Source organism: Rhinopithecus roxellana, chromosome 3, assembly GCF_007565055.1.
Source record: "Rhinopithecus roxellana isolate Shanxi Qingling chromosome 3, ASM756505v1, whole genome shotgun sequence".
In the NCBI taxonomy this organism is placed as follows: Eukaryota; Metazoa; Chordata; class Mammalia; order Primates; family Cercopithecidae; genus Rhinopithecus; species Rhinopithecus roxellana.
The window spans coordinates 36962933-36979118 of NC_044551.1; the positions used below are offsets into that span (position 1 = coordinate 36962933).

General features: G+C 48.9%; 1 protein-coding gene across 1 annotated transcript; it reads left to right on the forward strand.

Annotated features, from left to right (window-relative positions):
- The first annotated feature begins 12676 nt into the window (after window positions 1-12676).
- Window positions 12677-15879, forward strand: HAND1 (heart and neural crest derivatives expressed 1). Its single transcript, XM_010360540.2, is given in 3 exon segments — window positions 12677-13325; window positions 13327-13401; window positions 14940-15879. Coding segments are annotated over 3 exon segments (648 nt in total). The 5' UTR covers window positions 12677-12857; the 3' UTR covers window positions 15045-15879.
- Window positions 15880-16186: the final 307 nt, after the last annotated feature.

The window sequence follows — 16186 nt, forward strand, 5'->3', positions numbered from 1 at the left end:
TATATATGTATATATCTATATATGTGATAAATACTAGTAAATATATATATTATATATATATGTGTGTGCATGTATATGTGTAAATTACTTTTCCCAAATAAATTTCATATTAACTGTCTTGGCTTCTCAAACTTGAATGTGCATATGAGTCCCTTAGAATGTTTTTAAAATGCAGATTCTGGTTCAGTAGGTGTGAGATGGGGCCAAGATTCTGCATCTTTGACTAGTCCTCTAGGTGAAGCATCTCAGACATTCATTTCACTGGTCTGTTCTTACCGATGAAACCATTTTTTCCTCATATCTTTCCTTCTTTACTTCCTCTTTTTCCATCCTTTTGTAACTGTTTGGAGACTCAATGGTTTCAAGTTGCAGCTCTGTCCCCTACCAGCTGGGAAAGCTTGCACAAGTTATTTAAATTCTCTGTACCTCAGTTACTTTACCTGCAAAATGGGGGTAATAACTGCACTTTCTCCTGAAGTACTTTCGGGGATTGAATGAGATGATCCCTGTAAATTACTTAATGCATTCATTCAACAAACATTTATTGAACATTAATTACCAAATAAATGCTGTTGTCGCCAGCACTTATTTCCTTGTCCTGGGCACTTTTCCTCAGTGACTATCTCCTTTCAAAGGACTTATATTTTAAGTTATATATTTAGTTTGAGTATAAATTTATTTTTTAATTATAAAAATTTTCATCATAAAAAGCAAAATGCAATATGACAATAAGTTTGGAAAATGTAGGCAAGACAAAAATATTATCCATAATCCTGCCACCCTAATATAACAACAATTGCTTTGGGCATCTTCTTTGTTTCCTACGCGCATTTTGACAGAGCTGTCACAGCCCAGTGTGTTGAATTTTGTGTCCTGCTCTCTTACTTAACATTAGATCATATCCATTTTCTCCCAACAACTTCACTCTAAAAATACACATGGGAATAGGTGCAAAGTATGATTTCTGGAATCCAAGACTGGATGCAAACCTCAAATCATCCCAAAAAACTTGGCTGAGGTCTGACTCCAAGCAGTGATAGCACTGGCAGTAGGCACACGACTTAGGACCATACAGATGAGTTAGGTTCGCACAAACCCATAAAACACTGGGTCCCTGGGGAGTAACTTGGGGCACATAATGAAGGGGCACAAAGCAGAGAAAATAAAGCATGGCCTTCCCTTATGAAGGAGGCAGCAAGAAACTTAACTAAAGTGGAGAATCTGTTTTGGTTCCATTTTGCTAATTTGGGTGAGACTTTTTTTTTTTTTTTTTAATTCCTGAAGCTGATAATTGAAAAAAAAAAAAAATCAGCTGGTCAAAGGTAAATCATGGTAGAATTAGCTTGGCAAACATAATTGTGCTCAATGTAAAATGGTCTCCTGGATTGCTTCCTTGCACAGAAAAGGAACATAAAAGAAAAATCTGGTGACATCTGAATAAGGTCTAAAGTTTAGTTTAATAGTAATGTATTAATGTTAGTATCTTAGTTATGATAAACACACCTTGTTTGTGTAAGAAGATGACCTTAGGAGAAACTGAAGGGTGACATTTATACAGGGACTTTCTGTATTATCTTTACAACTTTTCTGTATAGAGTTGTTACAAAATAAAAAGTTTATTGGAAATATATGGATTTGATGTAAATTATACCTCAATAAAGTCATTACCAAAAAATGTATTTACAATGATCAAGCACTGAGTATGTGTATTAAGCATCTATTACATCCCATCTCTCCTCCTAAAAGATTAGTGCTTCCACCAAATCTTCCTAAGCACCCACTGAGTGGCAGGGTTGTATTATATGACTGACACCTGGGTGACCATGTTGCCAGTAGCATCTCCCCAGAATTGTTTGTATTCATTTATTCAACAAACATTTATTGAATGATTTCTTTGTGCAAGTAGTGTGCTAGGTGCTGGGTATACATCAATGAGTAGAACAGATTCGGCTCCTCTCTTTGTGGGGTTTATAACCTTATTGTGACAAGTCAAATAGATGTAACCTGATGAGCACCTGATGCTACTATTAAAACTGATAAACATGAGCTCATGTAACAGAGAGGGGTTTTTTTTTTTTTTAGACAGTGCCTTACTCTGTCACGTGTGATCATAGCTCACTGCAGCCTTGACCTCCTGGGTTCAAGCTGTCCTCCTACCTTAGCCTCCCAAAGTGCTGGGATCACAGGCTTGAGCACTGTGCCAGCTGCAAAAATAATTCTTAGGATATAGTGTTTGTGGTGAAGGAATGAAACAGAGCACATTGTTTGGGTGGTGGGTTCATATTCTTCCTTAATTATTACTGTGATTTATAATAACATATTTACAATAAACTATTGTGAATAAATACAATAAATAATAATAATATATAATAAAGAATTGTTATTGGCCAGGTGCCGTAGCTCACGCCTGTAATCCGAGCACTTTGGGAGGCTGAGGCAGGGGGATAGCCTGAGGTCAGGAGTTAGAGACCAGTCTGGCCAACATGGCAAAACCCTGTCTCTACTAAAAATACAAATATTAGCTGGGTGTGGTGGTGCGCACCTGTAATCCCAGTTACTCTTGAGGCTGAGACAGGAAAATTGCATGAACCCAGGAGGCGAAGGTTGCCATGAGCTGAGATCATGCCACTGTGTTCCAGCCTGGGTGACAGAGCAAGACTCCATCTCAAAAAAAAAAAGTTATTTATTGTAGTTAATTACTGTTGTGATATTGTTGAAGAATTTAAAACACTTTTAGCATTTTAATTACCCCCACCTTACACCCCCCCCCCCACACACACCCCTTTAATTGTAGTGGTTGAAAGCAAGGACTTTAAAGTCAGGGAGACTTGGGTTTGAATCCTGTTTCTCCAATGTCCTAGTAGAGGAAACTTGAGCATTAACTCTATATCTGTAAAACAGCAGTAAAAGTGTTGCTGAGATGATTAAATGAGAAATGTGTGTAAAGTGTACCACACATAGGAAGACCTTAACCAGCAATCATTTTTTAGTGCCCTCCCTGTGAGGCAGGGTGAGAGGGAGGGAAGTGGTCTGCTTCAAGGTTTCAGGAAAGAATTACACATTTGTGAACTGAAAAAGCCTAACTATTTGATTTCTGGTTCTGTCTGCAATTTTGCTGGAGCCTGAAAAAACTAACTCAGACTGTTCTGTTTGGTACAAGGTGCGGACTGCCTCACTCAGTTCCAACCCATGCTGATAGCTGGGCTGCCTCGGGCAAGGACAACCCTAAACTATTATCAGATAGAGCAAGCAGAAAACTGTCAGATCAAGTGACAAGACAAAGAGAAAAAACATATACATGTTTGAATGTCAGGCATCCAAGTGACAAATATATCTGAGTTTGTGCAATTATGTATTTTTTCTTAGAGCAGAGAATGAAAAATAGAGTATTAGGGCTGATGGCGACTTTAGAGGTCATCTAATCTCAGTGTCACTTAACAACTGTTTCTTTCATCAAATACTTTTGTAGACCCTACTATGTGCCAGATAGGTGCTGGGTGGTAGAGGTAGGATAGTGAAGATAGAGCTGCTCCTTCTAAGAATCCCTAGGCTTTGGCAGAGAAAACTGGAAAACTACAGCCCAGAAAATGTAAATAGCTTGTAAAGATCAAGGAAATATTTATTTCCTTCCTATGTTTCTCTATATTTTCTAATTTTTCCACAATAGACGTGTATCATATTTAACTATATATGTATATTAACTTGGATAGAATCCCACAGCTAACAAGGAAACGAATTTTCTTTGATAAATAGATTACTCCTGAGTACCTACTATATCTATATAAATCGCATTCTCAGAGGCATGGTTCCTGCATCAGAATCTACTACTGAGCTTTCTTGAAAATGCAGATCTCATGCTCACTCTTCACCTACAGGGGTTCCCTGCATTTGAAACATGTTCCCCAAAGGGATTGTGACACCCACTAAAGTTGGAGAACTAGCACCTATTAGGCTAATGGCAAAGAAAGCAGCAACGATTTAAAACTGGCCCCAGAAATTTAAATTAATGAATGAAGTTAATGAAAACAAACACATTTATCTTTTATTAGAATAAAGCCAACTCCTACCTTTTTTCTCTCTAGTGCCACAGCTAATTGCATTCATTATGTGTTTTTAACAGGTGCTATAAATCAGTGTGCCCATGAGAGAGGAGAGCACTGAGAGCCTGGGGAGAGTGGTGAGGGGGAGGGCGCATTCTCCATCTCACAAAATGAAATGCAATACAAGCGGCATATTTCCGTGAAGCAAGCAGCCCAGAGCTCTTGTGGCTGAGCACTTCTCCCCTCCCACTTGCTTTCCAGGCCCCTCTCCCAGCCATCCTGCTTGCTGTGGGTTGCATAACAGTCTTTTCCGGGCCCTACAAATCACAGCCCTGTCCTAATTCTTGAGCAGGCGCCCTTTACACTGCCCAGCCCCACAGCCCTCAGCATTTTGTAACCTCTCTTTTTTCCAGGTTATCATCATCTGTCAGATCTGAAGTTAAACAACAAAAAACATGTCAGTTGAATGGCTGGGAGAGACACTTGGCTGTTTATGAGAAATATTCCATTACAATCTGACGCAAAATGTTAGGATGCATCTGCCAGCACCCAGGCTCCATAGATCTCCTCCAGGCTCAGAGAGGGTCCCTTCGGCAAGCAAGCTGATTAGTGTGTGGTTCCAACAATGTTTATCCTCTCTGGCTCTGTGGCAAACGCCCTTGGAAAAACCTGGATCCATTGATGCCTGGTCGACTGGCACATTCAGATTCATTCAATTAGAATACCCAGTTTGAGACGTAATGGGTTTTGGCGAGCTCCATAGACTGATTGGTTTTTATACACATGCACAGAAAGATTTGATTTCCTCTGCGGAATTTATGGCAGGGGAGAAGAGGTAATTACATTAATTTCTGGTCTGGTTTCTGGGGCTTTCCTTTCTGTTCTCTCTTCTCCTGCCACCTTTTTTTTTTTAATAGACTTTTTTGGGGCCTTGCTTGTATGGATGAAAATGAATTTAATAACTGCCAACAGTTGGTTTGAGTTTGAGGCTGGGTTCCACTATGACTTCTTGTTCTTTGAGCCATGCTCTGGGTGAGTTTTAGGAAGCTAATGAGGACAATCTCGTATCCTGTGGTGCGTGTGGGTGAGGTGTTGGGAGTGTCCATGTGGCTAGCGAGCAATGTTCACACTGGGAAGAGGTGCTCAAACCCAGGCTTTCTGGAAGGGAACTTGCTCTAATAGTTGATAGTGAAGTGAAAACCAAAGTGTGCTCCCGTTTCTTCAGTCACCATTCATGACTCGCCACCTTTTTTCTTACTTTCTGTTTTTACTGTCATTCACTTCTCTTTACACTTCTCCCTTCCAGGGCAAAATTCAGCTGCAGCACGGAAGTCATAAGGCAGAAAGAGGCTGAAATCCAGAAAGGTGCCGGTAAGACTGACCATGGTAATGAAGAGGATCAGGACAGTTTACCAAGTTTGCAGTGTACTAACTCCACTCCCGTCTCCTTTCCAATGACGAGGCTCTTCTATCCATTCTTGACGTTTTAACGAAGGACTTCCCTCATTAAACTGAACAGACAAAGGAGTCTCCTGAGGGATTCAGAAATTCAATGGAAAAAGCAAAAATACTCTCAGAGCACTTAACTTCTCTCCCAAAGGACCAGAGAGCCTGCCAATTCCCCAGCAATGCCAGAGCTAAGCATTTTCCCAGTGTCAACATTAAATCCTTTTTTTGTTTTTCTCTTTTAAAGTGTGTTTACAATTGACCATTATGGGAAAGATGATGGATGTGGCCTGGCCCCATTTAAAATAATAAGGCTAATAATGATACAGTTGTTTCATGCATACGGACTCTTTCTGAAAGCCTGTGAGCAGAAGGAAAGGGTTGAGGAGCCCAGTGTTTCACCTTAAGTGTAGCCAGCCGTGGATCATCCCCACGACCCATTGCTAGTAACGCTTACACTCCGGCAGACTTCAGAACCTCTTGGCACCCGCATGCTCTTTTTGGAGAAAAGAGCACAGAAGTTTTGAATGAATCTTCAAACCCTGTCCCTGAGATGGCAGGTCTTAGGTGGACAAGCCTGGAGTGGACAGCTTGCATTGTACCCCATGCCAAAGAAGCGCATGATCCTTAAGACAGAAATATGGTTCAGTCCTATATTCCGGGAGAAAGTAGACTCAATGTTTGCTCATGGAGTGTCCCTGCGTCCAGCTCTGCTGGTCGTGTCCCTGGTGAAGACTCCCCACCTGGGTAGCCAGCAGCATCTGTCCTTGGATATACCATCCCGGCTCTAGCCTTTCCCCAGTCATCAGCTGGCTTTCACTGGCAGGAGGATCCAGGAGATAGGTAAAGTGGATTGATTCAGTCCTCGCTATGGAATTCAGATTAGACTGGGAAAGGAAAAAATTATCCTGATCAGGGATGCAACAGTCAGGCAGTGAAAATGACCTTCATGATACTGAGCTGAGATAAGCCTCTTGGCATGAAACAGCTCGGCAGGCAATTGATCAGTGGGCTAGGGATCAGCTACAAGCAGCCCGACCCGATCTGAGGAGGAACCGAGCACCAGGAAACTGACCAGCATGTGAGGAACAAAAAAATCTCCCAATATGCCGAAAACAGCCTGGTGCACAGCAAAACTCCGTTAACAGGCAGTCTGGAACTGAGTGCTGAAAGAAATTGAAATTGAATGAAATTGCCCTGAAAGCAACAGGACAGGGTAAAAGAAACGGGAATAAAATCCACCTGCTTGCTAGTGTGCAACTAACCACTGCGAGGGATGGGAGAAGGGAGGGCCTCGGAGGGCCGCAGGGTGGACCGGGAGGAGACGGGTCTCCTGGTGTTCTGGAGAACCTGACCGAGCTGCTTCGGGGATAGGGGAGGGGGGTGTCCAGTGCCTTTTGATTTACAATCTCTGCGCCCCAAGCGATCCCATAAATTTGGGGGCCGTTTTCACCAAAACCGTGAGTTACGATTTTTCAAATAAATACATTTTCCAATCAGACCGGGTTCTGTTTAGGTTGAACGCGTCCCGAAGCAGACATCTCTCTGTGCGGAAAATACACAGAGGAGGAAACGGAGCCGGGACGAAGCTCAGACGACATAAAAACTTATGTAAACACATTGTCATTTACGGGCTTCGGAAGAGAAGGAGAATGGGGGGAGGAAGACAGAAAAAGTGGGGGGAAATGTATACATGTTTAATTCTCCATTGAATCCTCAGGTCCCAGCCCAGAGGGAGGTTAGAAAATGTAATATTCTTTTTCCATAAGCTTGATTTATGTTACTCATTGGACAATGGGCAGCAGCAGGTTTACCTTAAATAGATTTTGTATTTTTGAGGCCTGTTACGGACCTGAGAATGAGCACAAATGCCTCCCTTCTCCCCAACACACACGCGCAGCCACACACATATATGCACAGGCACTCTCTCTTAGTTTTTTCTTTAAGAAAGAGTGTGCAGGAGATAAACCAAAATGAACTATTTTAGCAGGGGAGGGCCGTCGATTTCTATCTGTGTGCCCTTGGGCAAGTCTCTCTCCATCCTCTAGGTCTGTGTTTTGCCAGTAATCAGAGGCTACCGTTGCGCAGAAAAGCATTAACACATAATTCTGTGCACAATGGCAAGAACCTCCTAGCCAAAAGGTAAAGAACGTCACTTCCTGCTTGCACCCTCTCTGGCCAGACCACCCTCGTCTCAGGAAAGAAGGTAATAAGGGGAGACAGAGACTGCTGTTCACCCCAGGTCCCCTCTGGAGATCTGGGCTCTAGACGCGCGTCTGCCACTCATTGACTGTGTGCCCTTAGAAAAGTTCCTTCCCCTCTCTGGGCTCGTTTCCCGTCTGCAAACAGAACCTTGGAGCTCCCAGGAGCAATCCATTCTGTGCCTATCTCTTCCCTGCCCCGACTGTCCCCCATCCCGGGGAGCAGGCTGAGCCAGATTGGAAAGTCCTAGGTCCTCTTTAGATATGGCAGAGAAATGTTTAAGGGATTTGCGCGCTCAAGCTGCGGGGTAAATGGTCCGCGGGCTGATTTATGGCGCGTTACTGCGCGACGCGATTCCCCAAGACAGCGAGAATATTTTACACCGCGCTAATATAAACAGGCGGCCGGCCGGGTCCTTTTTATGGAGTTCCTGTAATTACCCGGGCCCTGACAGGTCCTTGATTTACTGCCCTATTTAGATAAGGGGTCCGGTGCGGGGATTGCCCGTGGCGTCAAGGTCACGGGACTGCGGCGGGAGAAGGTTTTGCGGTAGGCGCCGCGGCCTGGGCTCCTAGAAGCCTGCCAGTCCGGGGGGCGCGGATAGGGGTGAGGGTAGGATAGGGGCGAGGGCAAGAGCGAGACCCCACCACTGCAGAACGTCCAGGCTTGAGGGACCTTCGCATCGCCTGGGTACAGCTGTCCCACTGTTATGGATAGGGGAACTGAGTACCGTAGGTGGCAAGACTGCACCCCCCACCAAGTCATTTAGGGAGGGACATGGGGGTGGAGGGTGGAATCTGGAACTGGGATTCGGGTCTCTGGCAACATAATTCCTACACCTGGAGATGTCTCTGTATCTCCAGCCTTATGATGACTGGGTTGTGTAGGGTCAGTAGGGAACGGCAAGGACCCTAAGGCAGTCAGTAGCAGCTGGGCCAGGTCAGAACAGAGCCCTGCAAGGAGGATTCAGTGTTGTGGTCTCTTCTCCCCATCCAGAGCTTTGTAGTCATGTGGCGGCGTGTAATTCCATTTCCGCCCCTATGAAATTAATATTCCTAAAAACAGAACCACCATTTATCCAGGTTTACCGTCACTGAGCTAAAAGCCTCCCCTTGTGCTTACTCTTACGCCAGCCCTCTACAGAGGTTGTTATTATCCTCTAATTTACAGAAGAGAAAACTGAGGCAAAGAAGCTTCACACAGGGAGGAGGGATGTGTCCAGTTTTAACCCAGATGGGCCCAATTCAGCAGCAAGGTGGAATGTGCTTTATGTGCCTAAGCCCTCTACTTTGTAAAGCAGGGTAAAGAAGAGTTCCTGCCGGGTCTCACTACCACAACTGGGGGAAGAACGGAGAAGCCTGCATTTGAAAGTGCTAAGAAGGCCAATCCCCCTGAAGGCACTCTTTAGGTGAGCAAGGTGGGTTAAGAGGAGGCTACAGGGGCAGTGTGGGACTAGGACCCTGGGAGTGCTAGTCCTTGGTCTGTTGAGGTAGGCTAGAGGAAAGCAGAGTCCTTCTGTAGGGATCCCTGAGCTGAACGCTAAGTCCCAAGAGGAACCAGGGCAGGATTCCTGCAATAGTGGGGAGCTGGGAATCCCAGAATTCCAGACTATCAATCCTATTCCCTTCTTCTGCAGATGGGGAAACTGAAGCTCAGAACTGGAAGAAACGAAAAGCTGCTAGCTAGGGAAAGCCAGAACTCTTGCCTGTCACATCTCTTGCCTGTCAGCCTAAAGCAATTTTAGCCAAAATCCTAGGTCTCAGACCTCCTCTTACAATATAGCCTGGGGCAGAGATAGAGAACAACCTTACAAGGTCCCCACCATCCCGGGAGTTCTGCTGCTCTCCACGGACCGGAGTAAAGCATTTTGGGATCTCCGAGAAGGCAGTCTAGAGCCTAGTTGTACTGCAGTCTCCCTTGAGGTCATCCTGCTGGGGGCTGCCCAGTCCCAAGCCTCAGTAGGTCCCTTAGGGCTGAGTTTCTGGTGGGGGTACTGCTTGAAAAATGACACTGAATCCCTTCTCTAGGTTGGAGAACAGTGCTTTCCAAGTCACTGGCAACTGGATACACCCTGCTCTTTAAGACCCATGGGGGGCTGCCGAGTGGTCTCAGGGGCCCTCAAGGGGTGTCATGGGACTGGGACTCCTCACCCAGTACTGATAATGCATTCCCCAGCACACTAACTAGGCCAGATATATGGGGGGTGTATACAACCTTGAGTGATCTGTGTAATATCATGAAAGCAACTAGGACTCATATGGGCAGGCGCGTGGACCACACATTTGTATGTGTGTTATGTGTGAGCATGTGAGAACCTCTATTTGTGAGCACCTGTGCATGTGTAGTAGAAATTGTGACTGTGTACTTGTGCACTGAAGGCTTAGTGGTGACACTGAGAATATACAAAATGTATAATGGGATTTTGGAAGTTTGTGTTGTGAATACAATTGTGGAGAATCTTAGAAAGATACAGGCTGGTTTTAATTGTGACCATGAGATTATGTGTAAAACCCTGCATCTGTGTAGTATTCAGGTTTTATGTGTTTCTACAATATGACTTTGGTCTCCGTGCATGCCTGAGTGGAGGATTGTGAGCGGCTCCTAGGTGTAACACATCTGAAGCGTGATGAGTATGTACCCCGTGGGTGACAGAGAGACAATGTGTAAAATCCTAGGAATGCATGAATGCTGTGTGTACCGTGGCTGTGCATATTACTGTGAGAATACACATACTTTTGGGCGTCTTATGAAGATATGGGCTTTTGTGCATGGCGGCAAAGTTTTGTGAGCCCGTGTGCAAGTACCTGTGTATGTGTAATCTGAGGGCCTAGTGTGCCGCTATGAGAGGCACTGTTGCAGACTGTACTCAGATTAGGACAAAGACTGGGCGTGTGTTGAGGATTGTGTGTTGAGGTCCTTCTCTCCACAGCGTAATTACTCTCTACCTGCGCCCTCTCTACCTGCGCCCTCTCTAGAATGCCTCCAGGCTGGGGAAGCTCGGGACCCCGCAGAACCGCCGCAGCTGCGCGCGCCCAGCGCTCCCTCCCTGCGTGCCTCCGGCTCCTTGCTCTGCCCTACCCCAGCGCTGCTGGCGCCAGGCGCCGGGGAGAGCGGGGGGTTTCCAACCTGCCTCGGGCAGGAAACCAGGACCTTCCTGCAACACCGCCCCATGCACCTCCAGAGCCCACAGCCCTGCTGAGCTCCCACAGATGGAACCAGCAGGCTCAGGCGTTTGTCCCCGTCACTCCTGTATGTAACCCCCCACCCTTCATTCACTCCCTTGTCCGGGAGTGGAATTCCACTCTTCCACGCCGTACCGGACCTCGAGGAAAACCGCTCATCCTCTCTGGGCTTCACCTTCCGTATCTGTTCAAGGAGAGAGTGGGCCTTTCTCCCTCTGCCTTTGGACTATTAACTATTATAGGCGCAAAGTAGGCATCAATACATAATTGTTGAATGAATGGGTGAATGATTTGCCTTCTAAAAAGAGCACTCACATAAACTTCTCCTTTCCCCCTCCTCTCGACTTTGCTTTGGAAAGAGGTACACACCCTCTACCACACTGAGGGAGGGGTGTTGAGCTGAGAAAGGCTAAGAGAATGAGGGACCCAAGTTGGTGGACATCAGCCAAGAAAGGAACCACAGCTGGAGGAAAGACCGAGAGTCCCCAGCCTGAAGCGTCGTCACCCCGGGATTCCCAGATTCCAACGCCAGCCTGGGGAAAGCCCCCAGTGGAGAGAGTCCGGCTGGCAGGGAATGGTCCTACCCCCGAGGTGAAATCTCGGAGGGTCGTGCAGCCGGGCCGTGCCTCTGCGCGTATGCACGAGAGATGCCGGACGTCGCGTTTGCCTGTGCGAGCCTCGCGGTTCTGTGCAGTAGCGGTTCCCTCTGCGTGTGTCGACCGCCGAATGCTGCTGTCTCGCGGTGTGAGCTTCGGGGCCTATGTCTTTAAAGAATCAAAGATTCTTAAGGAGTGATGATCTGGGTAGAGCGGCCCGACGTAGCCGCGCTCCCAAGTCTCGATGCGAGTCCCGCAGACAGACCAGAGGAGACCTGCTGGCCAGATGTCCAAGGCCAAAGGTGGACTTCTCTGCGCCAGCCAGGCTGGCCTTCGGAATGGATCAGGCACCCAGGAGGCCGGAGTGGATCCCAGGCCCTCCAGCCGGGAACAAACCGGTGGATGCCCGTGGACTTGGAGTTCGCCTCCTCCTTCCCGCGCCACCCCTACCCCTGCCTCCGAAAGGTTTCTTCGCTGTTCAGTAGCCGCGTGCCCGTCTGCCTGCGGCTGGGTCAGAATTGGCGGGCTGGTAACGAACCCGTGCACAAGCGGCTCCCAGTATCTCCAGAAAGGGCCGATGACTAAGGGGTGGGGGTGGGGCGGAGGGTTGGAAGGTGTTAGGAATAACCTTAGGGGCCTATCCTGACTTCAGCTGCGCCCTCTCATCTTCTAGCTCTGAAGCCGAGCAGAGCAGTTGAAGCTCGGGACTGGGAACTGCTGGAATTCCTATGTAGACTTCTAGATGGTCTAGAAACAAGAACCTTTCTTTCCCTGAGCCTCAGTTTCCTTATCTGTAAAATCAAAAGACGGGCTGTAGGTGTAGGCTTTCTTTTCGCTTGGTGATTCTAGATTCCTTTCCTTGGATCCGTGGGGAGGGGGTGGTAGCAACAGTCCAGGGCGTTGGCAAGCCTGTGCCTCAAGTACGTATTCCCCCTGCCCGCCCCCTCAACAGCCCCAGCCGCCCGCCCCCCAGCCGAGCCGGGAGCTGAGTGGGAGGGGCAGAGGCGGGGCCGGTCCCTGCTGGCGGACTAGAGTGGCGCGGGCTGAGTGTAAAACCTGGGAGAGCCACCCCCCCTTTTCCTTATCCCCACCCCCCTGCCATTGGCTCCCGGGAGAGGTTGACATCAAAGCCGCGGTCTTATATAAGCCAGATCTGCAGGGGAGTCTGCAGAAGGGTTAAACAGGTCTTCGGGCATCTGTGTCCTCGCCCGCGACGGAAACCGGCAAGAAGACGGTGGGCTGCGCTCTCATTTTCAGCCTTGCCCAGACTCTCGCAAAGCCGGCGCCCAGTAGTGCGGGGCTCCAGAGCCCACAGGTGGCCCCCGGCAGTCTCTGGGGCGCATGGAGCGACGTTAATAGGGCTGGCGGCGCAGGCCAGTAGCCGCTCCAACATGAACCTCGTGGGCAGCTACGCACACCATCACCACCATCACCACCCGCACCCTGCGCACCCCATGCTCCACGAGCCCTTCCTCTTCGGTCCGGCCTCGCGCTGTCATCAGGAACGGCCCTACTTCCAGAGCTGGCTGCTGAGCCCGGCTGACGCTGCCCCGGACTTCCCTGCGGGCGGGCCACCGCCCGCGGCCGCTGCAGCCGCCGGCGCCTACGGTCCTGACGCCAGGCCTGGGCAGAGCCCCGGGCGGCTGGAGGCGCTTGGCGGCCGCCTGGGCCGGCGGAAAGGATCAGGACCCAAGAAGGAGCGGAGACGCACGGAGAGCATTAACAGCGCATTCGCGGAACTGCGCGAGTGCATCCCCAACGTGCCGGCCGACACCAAGCTCTCCAAGATCAAGACTCTGCGCCTGGCCACCAGCTACATCGCCTACCTGATGGACGTGCTGGCCAAAGATGCGCAGTCCTGGCGATCCCGAGGCCTTCAAGGCTGAACTCAAGAAGGCGGATGGCGGCCGTGAGAGCAAGCGGAAAAGGGATCTGGTGAGTCCTGTGGCTTGCACGCTCCAGCCAAGGGTGGAAGCGCGGTGAGCACCTTCAGGCCATGCAGGCAGTCGAAGGAGGCTGTGTTGTCGTGTGTCCGATTTGGAAAGGCTGGGAAGAGTTCTGAGATGTTTGGTCACAGTGTGCGATCCTGTGCATGGAGGGAGGCAGATTCGTCATAGAATTCATTTGTAATACGGGATAGTGTTTGTAATACTGAGTGAATAATCTGTTTGGAGCTTCGGACCCTCCAAAAATGCACACACCACAGATTTTGCTTCCAATTTGGAGAAGTCCTAATTCATTCCTGGGCTCTCCTGGAAGCCAGGCTAAGAATATGTATTAGAGTTCTTTACTTTGAGTTTGAATTTATGTGCCTGGACTCGGTTCCTGTTTTCAAAGGGCCTTTGCTGGACCGGCTAGTCTACTTCGATCATTGTACAAATAGGGAAACTGAGGGCCCAGAGTGGGTCGCGGCATGAAGAGCACCTATCTGAGGAGTCCGGGGTGGAGCTGAGGTAAAACAGATCGGGTATTCTACTCAGTCCAGGGCGCGTTCCACTCCCCGTGGACTGGTTCTGAGTACCACTTCAGTGGCTTTGCATGTAAATAAGAGCCACTTCTTTTAGCTTTGGAGATCGCAGTCTCGTCTTGGCCTTCTTGATCCTCTCCAGTTAGGGCGACACTTCCTGGCACTCGGTCTGGCTGTCCGGGGCTGGGGGCGTCTGAGCGCTGGATTTTCAGGCTGGCCAATCAGTTTCTCTAGGTTGGGGCGCTCAGGGCCGCAGCGGAGTGGAGCCAGCTGAAGCGCCCCACCGGGTTTTATTTAACCTGCGGGGTCTGTGGGAAACCGAGGAAAGCTCATCTGGGGACCGGGGAAAGACAGATAGGCATTGAGTCTCTGAACGGCTGTCCCGGACTGGGGATGGTGCAGGCCGGGCGGCGCCTCGAAAGAAGTTGTTATTGGGCGGATCCCGGCCCCCACGCGTCGCCGCCGCCGTCAAGTAGCACCGCTTGGTTCCTGCTGAAAGAGCCGGAAGGAGGACGCTAGGCCAGCCAACTCCCCGCTCTTTTGCCTCGGTATCTAAGGCTCCCAGCTCGGGCTTAGGGAGCCGCAAGCCTGCATCCAAGCCCTGATGTTTAAACCAGGTTGGGAGGCTGGCGGAAGTGTGTGGGGGGCAACGAGAGCTGGAGAATCGTGGATTTCCACCCCTCCCTTCCAATCCCCTGCGATCTCCCTTAGGTGTCCTAAAGCCAAACCAACGCGCGTCAGTTTCACCACGCGCAGAACATTTTCCTTACCAAACCTCCCGAAGCTGCCCAGCCCATCCCAGGTCCCAGGAACTCCGCGCATAAAGGCAAATTTACGAGCCTGTTTGCCTATTTCGCAAACAGAAATCCGTCACTTATTTAAAGACTCCCAGTTACTGCTCCCGACACCATCCCCTCCTCCCCAGCATACCCCATGCCGGGCGATCGGAGCAGAAAAATTAAAACCTGTCTCTCCCGCCTCTTTTCTTGTGTGTGTCCTTTGGCAGCAGCAGCACGAAGGTTTTCCTCCTGCCCTGGGCCCAGGCGAGAAGAGGATTAAAGGACGCACCGGCTGGCCGCAGCAAGTCTGGGCGCTGGAGTTAAACCAGTGAGCCGAGGCCCGCGCCGAGGACCTGGCCAGGCCAGCCACTCCTGGAGCCCCGGGAGGAGAGGAAGGCAGCGGCGAACGCCAGGCTCTGGGCTCCGGCGGCTGGTGCTGCGCATCCCGCGGAGCTTCTGCTGAGCGCCGGCAGATCGTCGGCTGCAACCACACACTTGGATCGCACGTGCAATGTCCTTTGAATTTTTAAAAATACATTAAGAGAAAGAGAAATATATATATATCCACCCCCCGCCCAACCGAGGGCGGCTCTTGGCCACACCATGCAGGAAGGAGGGACTGCCCAACCTAAGGGCGCAAAGACGCACTCTTCCACCCTTTTGGGGCGAATTTAGAACCTCAGCCCCATCCCCATTTCCCTATCTGGCTCTTTCTTTCTTGTCCCTCCAAACGATCTGCCTTGACACCCTATTATCTAATTAAAATGCAATAAGGAATCAATTCTTTTCTGCCTGAGAAACAGAACCAGATGCAGGAAGGTGAAAGGCTGCCCTTTGTTCTTCTTCGAATCGTGGTGGTTTTATTTTATTTTTCTTTTTGTCGCTGCACTTCCTGTTTAGTTCCAAGGGAAACACTTTCTCTCTTTCTCTGTCTCTCTCTTTTCTTCCTTCTTTTACTTTCTTTTTGTTTCTATCTAAATAAAAGCTTTCCCTGTGTTGGAAAGTTTTTATGTATTTAAACTACCTACCATGCCTGTTGTGCTCAGGTGTTTGTTCATCCTGCCATCCCCAACCCTTTTCTACCTCAAGTCTGTGTGACCACTCACAGCCCCCCTCCCTTCGCCAAAGCAGTATCTATGCTCTTGACTAATAAAACATTTTCTGAAATCATCTGAAGCCTGTGTCATGTCTCAGCCAGGGTCCGTCGCCGACTCCCATGGTTTCTACTAGGTGGAAAGCTTTCTGTTCCTGCTCATCTTCTTTCGATAAATACAAAACCAAGCTTGAAACCAAGGGAAGCGGGCAGATAGAGTGTATTTCAAGAACAAAGAGCAAAGTTATCTTTAGAACGGGAGGTGGGGATAACTTACGAGAACGGGGAAGAACAAAAACGGAAACGAATTAATCTCAGAGGGCCTGGGCTGGGGTTTTTGTGGGTGGGTATTGGTGCTTGTCCGGAGGTTAGTAAGCACAC